Here is a 10575-nt window from a genome sequence, read left to right as displayed (position 1 = left end):
CTGTGAACACACAATTTGAGGATAATAATACCTTCCTCACAGAGCTACTGAGAGGCTAAAATGAAGCAGTTAGCATGGTGTTTAGCACATGCATGCATGCATGCTTAGTCATGTTCACCTCTTTGCGGCCCTCTGGACTGCAGCCTGCCAGGCTCCTCTGTCCATGGGATTCTCCAGGTGAGATACTGGTGTGGGTTGCCATTTCCTCCTGCACAGGATCTTCTCTATTCCAGGGACTGAACCATCTCCGGAGTCTCCTGAATTGCAGCTAGATTCTTCACCACTTGAGCCACTAGGGAAGTCCACTTAGCACATAATATGTGGTTAATAATTTGTTCCTAGTTTGTTTACATTAGCCACTCATCTTGAAAGTTGACTTTTAAAAATCAACTTTGGTGATATTTCTTCAATCAAAAAAAGTTGGCATGACCTCTGTACTAAGGGTTGCTGTGTCTGAGGAGCCTTGTCACCACTCACACCAACGAGAGCTGCTCCACAAAGATAGTGGCCAACTCCTGCAAAAAGCACTTTGTCCTGGTCTCCAGGAAATTATTTTCTATTAATTCATGGGCACTGACTCCATTCTTATTTTTTTCTTCCTGTTTTATACTTGACATACAACACTATATACATTTAAAGTATACAACATAATGATCTGCCTTACATATATCATGAAATGATTATCATAACTTTTAGGGAACACCCATCATCTCACAGGGGAGAACCTCCGTAAACATAATTGTTCATTTGTGGGTCACCTACCCAGGGGAATGAGTCTTGACTGTACTATCCCATGACCCCATCCCTTCTGCCTGTCTGGTTGTGGTACCTTCTTTATATCTTAGTTAATGAAGGTCTTTTCTGGTAGGTTTTGATCTTTCTCATCAATAGTTTCCCTGTAAGTCATTTTAAATTTGCCGTGCTTATGAGGAGGTGTGTTCGGGGTTTTCCTACTCTACTATCTTGAGAACGCTTCCGACAGTACTCTTCTTTTAATAAACTCCTAACACTTTGGAAGGTAGGAAGTACTCTACAGGTGTTAATCAGGTATTGTGATTTTAGGACACAGGAGAGGTCATGTCCTCAGATGGCAGCTTCCAGCATATTCCAGAATATGTTAGTGTTAGTTAGCTTCACTAATTCCATCACTCCTCTAAGATAACTGGAGTGATACAGCCTTACACAGAGAGATTAGTACTTAGACTGCACTTCTTCAGAAGCTGGTCCTAAGATAAAGCTCAACAAGGAAATTGGAAATTGGCCTTTGTTGTGAATGTCTTCAGTCTGAACTGCCAAAAGACTTGTATTCTTTTATTGGGCCCTGGAGAGACATTAGATTTAGATATTTGGATTTTATTAAATTAAAGAACACTGGGTTTTTTTTTCTTTGAGTGTAACCAGGGCAAGACTTTATTCTATCACCTAGAATGGAAAAAAAAAAATGATGTACTTAAAGAAAGACATTTGACAGCTCCTGGTTTCAGTTTAGCTGTTTTAAAATGAAAATAATTTTCTTATTATGATTATCAGCCTCTAATTTCATTATGTTAACATATCTGTCTTGTTTCTTTGTGTATAACCAGCTTAAAGGGGCATCTCAGGACAAGTGAAGAAGAGATGTGGTTATAAAACCTTATTAGGATTCTCCTAGTATAGACTTCCTTCCTTAAATCCTTTCTCCTAATTTAGAATCAATCATCCTTTCCCCCTAGGTAAAGGTGTTTTTTTTTTCCCCTCTCTGACCTGTCTAGAATGTAAAGCTACATGATGGCTGTCAGAATCTTCTCTCTTGTGGAAGAAAGAAATGATTCTTCCTTTATATATACCATAGCCATAGGGACTCTATTGCATGTAAAGTGAGAGAAACAACTTCCTTAGGGTCTAAATTCTAACATCGCATCCTTTCCATTGCTCCAGGTGTTCTTTGCTTAATGAACTTTCCCTTCCCCTCCTCCTCTCCCCACAGTAATCTCTATAGAGCATGAGGCTTTGGCCCGAGCACTGGGGATGGAGTTAGAAGATCAGGGATCAAGTCTTGGTTCATCCACTTACTGGCTGGCAATAGCCAAATTTACAGCTGTGAGACAGGAAGAACTACTGGTTCCACCTACTTCCTCAGACTCTAGTGAAGATGAAATGAGATGCAATGGTCAAACAAAAACATGCAGCAGCTAGAGCACCATACACATTACACATACACATTAGGATTACGAGAGAAACGGGATGTCTGAGGGTGAAGAGCACGGGGCCTGCAGCCAGAAACTTGAGCTTGAATCCCAGCTCTACTGCTAACCTCCTGTATAATCCGAGGCAAGTTATGTAACTGTTCTGTGTCTTAGTTTCCACACCCATGAAAAGATGCTGGTAACGGTAGTACCTTTTTGATCGGCTTTTGTAACACTAATTGAGTTAAAACCTGGGAAGTACTTAGCACAGTGTCTAGACGTCTAGTCTAGTACCTAGTCAGTACTCAGTAAAAGTTAGCATTATATTAGACTCTTCCTTCTTTGCCACAAATAGTAAATCAGTCATCAGTTCAGTTCAGTTCAGTCACTCAGTTGTGTCAGACTCTTTAAGACCCCATGGATTGCAGCACGCCAGGCCTCCCTGTCCTTCACCAACCCCCAGAGTTGACTCAAACTCATGTCCATTGAATCAGAGATGCCATCCAACCATCTCATCCTCTGTCATCCCCTTCTCCTTCCACCTTCAATCTTTCTCAGCATCAGGGTCTTTTCAAATGAGTCAGCTCTTCACATCAGGTGGCCAAAGTACTGGAGTTTCAGCTTCAGCATCAGACTTTCCAATGAACACCCAGGACTGATCTCCTTTAGGATGGACTGGTTGGATCTCCTTGCAGTCCAAGGGACTCTCAAGAGTCTTCTCCGATACCATAGTTCAAAAACATCAATTCTTCAGCGCTAAGCTTTCTTTATAGTCCAACTCTCACAACCATACATGACTACTGGAAAAACCATAGCTTTGACTAGACAGACCTTTGTTGGCAAAGTAATGTCTCTGCTTTTTAATAAGCTGTCTAGGTTTAATCATCAGATCTCACCAATTCTCTCAGACAGCTCATTGTTGCCCTTCAGTTTAGACCTCTATTGTCCCACTCCTGGGCCACCAATGGCATCACTGGGTTCTCTGATCTTGTTTCTCCCTCTGTTTCTTTCTGTGCATGTGTGCTAAGTCACTTGAGTCATGTCCGACTCTTTGTGACCCTGTAGCCTGCCAGACTCCACTGTCCACGGGATTCTCCAGGCAAGAATACTGGAATGGGTTGCCATGCCCTCCTCCAGGGGATCTTCCCAACCCACGGATTGAGCCCATGTCTCATTATGTCTCCTGCATTGGCAGGCGGGTTCTTTACCACTAGAGCCGCTTGGGAAGCCCATTTGTTCCTGTACTTGGCACCAAGTCCATTCTCTCAAAACATTATTTTGAGCCAATCACATGAATACTTAAAGTTCTCAGTGACTCACAAATACTTATAGAATAATTTAACTCTTAGACTACAATTTAAAATGTATTATAAACTAAACCCACCATTACATCTTTCTCAGACATAATCCCTCTACTCTAGGAAGAGTTTTCCCTCATTCTAGAAAAGAGTTTGTCATTTTATACCTCCATGTTGTTAATCATTCCCTTCCTCCTACTTGGAAAGTCCTCCCTTCTTGGCCAGCTAATGAGAGGCAGTATATCCAGTGGTTAAGAGTTCCAGCTTGGATGCCTAATAGGCTTCCATTATCGACTGGCTCAACAATTTCCTGGCCAGGTGACCTTGGGCAGTTTTTATTCCTATTCTGTGTGCTTAGCAAGAGCACTCTTATAAAAATCCATTTTGCAGTGATAATCTGTTGATTTTGAGGGGTACTTCCTTTTCAGTTAATTGATGTTTTACTATAATATGTGAATCAGAACTGAAAACAAAATTAAAAGTTTTCTTCCCTCTATTGTCCCAATACATGTTCTGTTTTCTGCTAAAGAACATCAAAGCCATCAGGAACTGACAACCTTCTACTTACTTTCGAGGCTAATTCCTTTATTACATTCTTACTCTGCACAAAGCTAATCTAATTACTCTCTTCCAGGTCACCTAAGAATAATGACCTAGCTTTCAGATTAACCAAAGCAGGCCACAGGTGACTCTGCAATGGGAGGGAGAGAGCTTTGTACTGGTGAGGTTTAGGAGAGTCAGCCTCAGGAATCCAGCAAAAGAAGATCAAATGAAGACAAAGAGAAATGACCTACACCAGAGAACTGGCAATAGAGCAGGAAAAAGAAACATGAATAGTTTGCTTGTTTTACTCCTCCTAAAACATGGAAATATAAAACAGTAAGACTTCACAAAAAGTGGGCTCCAGCCTGGCTCCACCTTCCTCTGTTATCCCTCCTCAGTGCTCCTAGATCTGTTTCTTGTCTAGCACTGAAAGAGCTCTTTGGCAATATTAGCCTGATTTAAATGCACAGAAACAAACAGAAAAAGAATTCCCTGGCAGTTCAGTGGTTAGGACTCTGCATTCTCACTGCCAAGGACCCAGATTCTATCCCTATAATCAGGAACTAAGATCCCACAAGCCTAGCAGTGTGGCCATAAGTGAATAACTGCACAGAAACAAATTTACATCAACCTGCGTCTCTTCAAATCTCTGAACCTGGAGTCCTATAAGTAGAGAACATGTGTCACCCTCAAGAGCCACTTTCCCCATCATCAGTCCCCTCACCTACTCATTCTATCACTCCACCTTTCTCCTCCTAACTCCCCTTCTTACCTCTCTGCCTCTTAACCCCTCCCCTTACTACTCCCATTCCAGTATCTACAAAGAACTCTCCAACACCTTCAAATATTTTTCTCTATTTTAGCTCAACTAGTGATTCTCATGGAGAAGGCAATGGCACCCCACTCCAATACTCTTGCCTGGAAAATCCCATGGACGGAGGAGCCTGGAAGGCTGTGGTCCATGGGGTCGCTGCGGGTCAGACACGACTGAGCGACTTCATTTTCACTTTTCACTTTCATGCATTGGAGAAGGAAATGGCAACCCACTCCAGTGTTCTTGCCTGGAGAATCCCAGGGACAGGGGAGCCTGGTGGGCTGCTGTCTACGGGGTCGCAGAGAGTCGGACACGACTGAAGTGACCTAGCAGCAGCAGCAGTGATTCTCAAACCTGACTTCACATTAAAAGAAATTAAAAGAAAAAATACCTGAGCCTCCTTCCCTGCAGAATCTGACAGTCAGGGTCTAGCCCTGGCATGGGCTTGTTTGTTTAATCTTCCTAGGTGACTTCAAGATGCATCTAATCTTGAGAACCACAGCCTAAACTAAGGCTGGATTCTCCCCTGGCAAACAGGCTCCCTTTGCCTCTTTCTGGAGACTACACCTTCTCCCACACCAGAATACCACCAGACAAGAAAGGGCAATCAAGCTCAGGCTCTTTCAGACCATGGGTCTTCCGTTTTCATACAAAGGCAAACAACAACAAAAAATGTCTTTCTTGGAGGTATTTTATTTATACAACTCTGTTTCCTCTACCCCTACCACCAACCTTATCTGCCTGAATAACTTTTACACCCATTAAGATTCAACTAAAACATCACATCTTCTGAGAAGCCTGTTCTGGCAGGCTGAGTGATCTAGGGCCAACCCTATGTTCTTGCTATATCCAGTGGATGCCATGACATAGCCTTTAGGCCCCTGTTTATCTATCACTTTCCTGTCTGCTTACCTCAATAAACCTACTTCCTAGAAAGTAAGAAGTATACCTTCTTCATCTCTGTCTCCCCACATATAACCTATGCAATGCCTGGCACATGATTGACATTTGATAAATACTGGTGAGAGAGCAAGTTGGAAAAAAGAAAAGAGAAGGAAATTTGAAAATGAGGAAGAGTAAAGAAAAATATCTCTTCTATGTTATCTTCTGGCCTTCCAAGGATAAAACTGATTATACTTAGCATATTTTTGAAGCCATAATATAGAGGCACAGCACAGAAAGTAGGAATCCAAAACAACTCTTCATTTTTAGAAAAAATACACAAATTACAAGAAAGTTAGCCTATATATAGACAGCACTTTTTGAACATAATTCTAGTTATCAACTAAGGACAGTACTATTCATTTCCCACTTCTATACTATCAGTAACCCAGACTTGCCCTGACAATCTCATTCTGTTCACAGTGGCCATGGTGGGAAGAATAATGTCCCTCAAAGATGCTCATATCCCAAACCCCCAATTATGTGACTACTACTACCTCACATGACAAAATGTAATTTTCAGATGTGACTAAGATGTGAATTTTGAGATGTGGAGTTTATCTCGGTGGGTCTAACGTAATCACAAGCGTCCTCTTACATGAAAGAGGGAGGCAGGAAGCTCATTGTCAGAATGATGCAGTGTGAGAAAAACTATCCATTACTGACTTTGAAGATGGAGGAGAAGCCAAGGAACATAGGCAGCCTCTAGAAGCTAGAAAAGTCAAGGAAACAGGTTCTTCCCTAGAGCCTCCAGACGTAACACAGCCTTGTTGACACCTTGATTTTAACCCAGCGAAACCCAGTTGGATTTCTGACCACCAGAATTCTAAAGTAATAAATGTGTGTTGTTTTCAGAAGTCACTGAATTTGTGGTGCTTGTTTTTTTTTCTTAACAGCAGCCACAGGAAACTTAAGTGTTCACTGGGCGCACTATTGTCAGAACATGCTTTCTTTGAATTGATATCACTTCTGTCACAGTTATTGTTGAATAATCACTGTGAGTCTTGATGATGACCTTAAAAAAAAAGTGCCTGGAAAAATGTATGAAATAGTCCTTAACTTTAGACTCTGGCTATATTTGAAAAGCCCAGAGATTCCAGAACTCTGGCACACTGCATATCAGTCCTTTGACTCTGTTATGTCCCCTACTGAAGGTCATCAGACTCTGTTCTAAGGCTAGGACCTTGAGAGTGGGGGCAGGGGAGAAAGGGGAAGAGAAAAGAGGGCTTCACAGTGCCCATTCTCAGGTTATCATAGATGCAAAATAATTAGACTTGCTGCACTGCCCAGACTGATAATAGCAGGCATCTCCTAAAGGACATTATTCTAAGAAGTGTCTATCTCTGTTCCAGACTGTCTGGAGGAGGAGGAAGGGAGAAGGAAAAGGAAAACAGCATATCAGTGTTGAATTCATACATATTTTAGAATGATTCATTAAAATTTAAAAGAAAAGTCAGGTTAACTCTAAAGTATCCAGAAATTTTACCGAATCAGTATTCCTTATTTTCTGAACTTTCTGATCAGTCAGTATTTTAGCATATAGCTTATCATTTTGGCTTTAAAGTCTTTTTTAACTACTGTAATATATTGCACCCTTCCTTCTTCCCACTCAGCACAGAACCAATTGAGAGAGTCATAGGGATCAGAAATACAGGAATCAAATGTCAGCTTCATTACTGACAAACCAAAGAACAGCCATTAGGTGTAGGGCAACTGTGGGCTTCCTACTGCAGCACCTCCATGTTAAGTAGAATGACCTACCCGGTTACCAACGGCTGGCAAAAGTGATCCAGCCCCATCAGGAGCAGAGCTGCCCAGAGTTAAATCCCAGCAAGAGTCCAGAAGGGACCAAAATAGGCCTGCCCATTGTGTCCCAACCTCCCTTCCTAGGGAAGACTGTCCCAGGGAGGAGTAAGCAAGGAAGAGAGAAGGCCAGGAGTGTCACACTAGTAAAAGGTCTTCAACATGGGTTCATGAGGAATAGGGGATGAATGTTTTTCACCTGACAGCTGCTTCTAAACAACAGCAAATAAAGCTGTGCTATACTTAAGCTAAGCAATTGTATCTTGAGTAATGTGAATGCAGTATTAGCAAGATCTGACTTAAGATCCATCACCCCAAAGCACACATGGAAGCTACAGCCTCCATAATCAGTGATGAGGAACAGTCTGAGGTGTGTTACTAGCAATAAAGCATAGATATTTACAAATGATTCCTCTTGGCTTCAAAAATTAGAGCTTGTTCAAAGGTGTCTCTATAATAACATTATTTTTTCTTGCCTTCTTTCAGATTTACTGTCTTGAGTGGGAGAAAAAGGAAAGGGCTTATAGATAGCATTCCAGAAATTACACATAACCCAGACTCCCTTATCTGTGAAGTAGCTCACAGTGAAAGACATTTCTTGGCAGCATTAATAGTTATGGCAACCATGAGTTACTGAAATGCTTGTGAGTTGGGATTTTTATAGTTACTTCTATTTCTTTTTTATTTTATCCATGGATGAATTTGATTAAGAAAGCAAATGGAGACTTTTTTTTTTAAGCATGAGTATCAACATGACACATGATCAAGAATGACCCTACAAACACTTTTGGTTAATAATGAACGAAGAACTACAATAATTGTAAAAAGCAGACCATGTAATAAAATCTGTGAAATTTTCAAGGACTACATTAATACCATTATAAAAAATTAATGAACACAGTTCACATATCATATTTAAACAATAAAATAAAATAGGAGGGTTTTGTTTTATTCTCTAGTTGTATTGAGTTGCTCCTAAGGAGTTGTGGTCCAAAAAATAAATTAGAATTCATTTTCTAAATTTTCACAATTTTTAAAAGCAGATTAGTTTACATATTTATTTTTATTATAAGATCATTATGAGATTTTAAATAGTTTATTCATTTGCTTATAAAATGAATTTATATATACTTCTATAAACAGAGATTCCACCTAATAAAAGGTTTATGGCATTTTTTTCTCTTACTTTCCTGAAATCAACCTCTCAAGTTGATGAGGTGTGCCAACTCTGAAAACATATATTATGTTCACAAATTGCTAAAAAATCAAATATGAAAAATGAGTACTCTTCTGCTATAAAGTCCTCCTCAATCCTTCTGCAACACTATCTTCTTAGGAGAGTTTTAAGTTAACCAGAAGCAAGATTTCCCCTTAACAACAAACTAGTGTTGTTGCCAGGGGATTATGACATAAGAAGAGTAACCTCCTATCAGAGAGGAGCCCCAGAAGTCTGACTGTGACATGACAGTATAAATATGAGCACTCCCACCACCTGTAGGCCCTTCTCCTCTCCACTTGTAACTGATAAGAACAACATCTGCAATGGCCAGAAACACCATCAAGAACAAGTGCTGCAGAGGACACCAAAAAGCAATCTCCAAAAAGAAATCACATTCTGGCATTGAATCTGGCCATAGGAATTACTCACTCTACGTAAACAGGGTCCTAAAAGAAGTGGTTCCCCAGAAGGGCATATCATCTCGTACCATGGACATCATGAACACCATGATCAACGACATGTTTGAGCGCATTTCCACTGAAGCCTGCAACCTAATGTGTTACAGAAAACGCTGTACCCTCACCCCTGAAGACATTCAGAAGGCAGTGTATTTGCTGCTGCCTGAGAAACTGGCTAAGTATGCAGTGGCTTTCGGAACTGAAGCTGTCCAACGATATGTCCGCTCCTAAACTCCATGTTCCAGCTTCATTAAATCTTGGGGAAAGTAACTCATACTTCCCAAATGATCACTTCAATATTGAATTCATTCTTCTTTTTTATAACATAGTCATATTTCCTGGTATTTTCCCTATTTGTCTTATGTGTAGAGAAGAATTACTCTCTTGCTATTTTACGTTTTAATGATTTTCCTACTATTTAGGTTTTCCAACACCTGCTGCCCACGTGACTCCCTCCCAGAACTCATGTTTTTCCTATGAATGTGTAAATCTCATTATATAAATTCAATGCTAATTGTATTGTTAAGGTATTGTTAACTATGTAAATGATTATTTAATCCAGCTATTTTGACCCCCAGGTCACACTGACTTTGAATTGATGAACACAAACATTTTAATCAGAAGCATACCAACACTGATACATTTTCATCAGAAAGGTATTTTCTAGAGCAAACTACATTCAACCACTTAGTTCTTTGATGGAGTTCTTTTAGAACATATTTACTATTTCCTTCAGTAAGTTCAGCTCTTAACCACGTAATTTTTATCTCTGCATGTGCCTCTTTTTAATAAGGTAGTGAACACCTGTTAATCTTTTACTCCCAATTTATCCCTCGCTTTGCTAACCATGAGTCAGTTTTTTATGTCTATTTTGTAAATAAGTTCATTTGTCTTATTTTTCAGATTCCACATATAAGTGATATCATATAATATTTATCTTCCTCTGTTGGACTTTCTCCACTTAGTATGATAATCTCTAGGTCCATCTATGTTGCTGCTTATGGCATTATTTCTTACTTTTTATGGCTGAGCAGTATATGGTATATATATATACCACATCTTTTTTATCCAGTCATCTGTTGATGGACACTTGGGTTGCTTCCCATGCCTTAGCTTTTGTGAACAGTGTTGCTATGAACATTGGGATGCAAGTAACTTTTCAAATTAGAGCTTTTGTTTTTTCCAGATATATGTCCTGGATTGGGATTCCTGAATCATATGGTAACTCTATTTTTAGTTTTTTTAAGGAGCCTCCATACTGCTTTCCATAGTGGCTGAAGCAATTTTTAATCTACCTTTATATTTAATTCACTGGAATTTATTATTGCATATT

The 10575-nt window shown here is 40.0% G+C and overlaps 1 protein-coding gene across 1 annotated transcript; it reads left to right on the top strand.

The window, feature by feature from the left end:
- The first annotated feature begins 9027 nt into the window (after positions 1 to 9027).
- Positions 9028 to 9539, top strand: LOC122683773 (histone H2B subacrosomal variant). The gene has a single exon (XM_043887607.1). The coding sequence runs from the start codon at positions 9108 to 9110 to the stop codon at positions 9471 to 9473; it is 366 nt and encodes a 121-aa protein (XP_043743542.1). The 5' UTR covers positions 9028 to 9107; the 3' UTR covers positions 9474 to 9539.
- Positions 9540 to 10575: the final 1036 nt, after the last annotated feature.

This window comes from Cervus elaphus, chromosome 25 (genome assembly GCF_910594005.1).
Source record: "Cervus elaphus chromosome 25, mCerEla1.1, whole genome shotgun sequence".
Lineage (NCBI taxonomy): Eukaryota > Metazoa > Chordata > Mammalia > Artiodactyla > Cervidae > Cervus > Cervus elaphus.
The sequence above is the reverse complement of the archived record's forward strand: the minus strand, read 5'-3'. Positions and strand labels throughout refer to the sequence as shown.

What these genes read in the sequence shown, in the direction of transcription:
- LOC122683773 (XM_043887607.1), top strand. Translation starts at nt 9,108, where the DNA reads ATGGCCAGAAACACCATCAAGAACAAGTGCTGCAGAGGACACCAAAAA.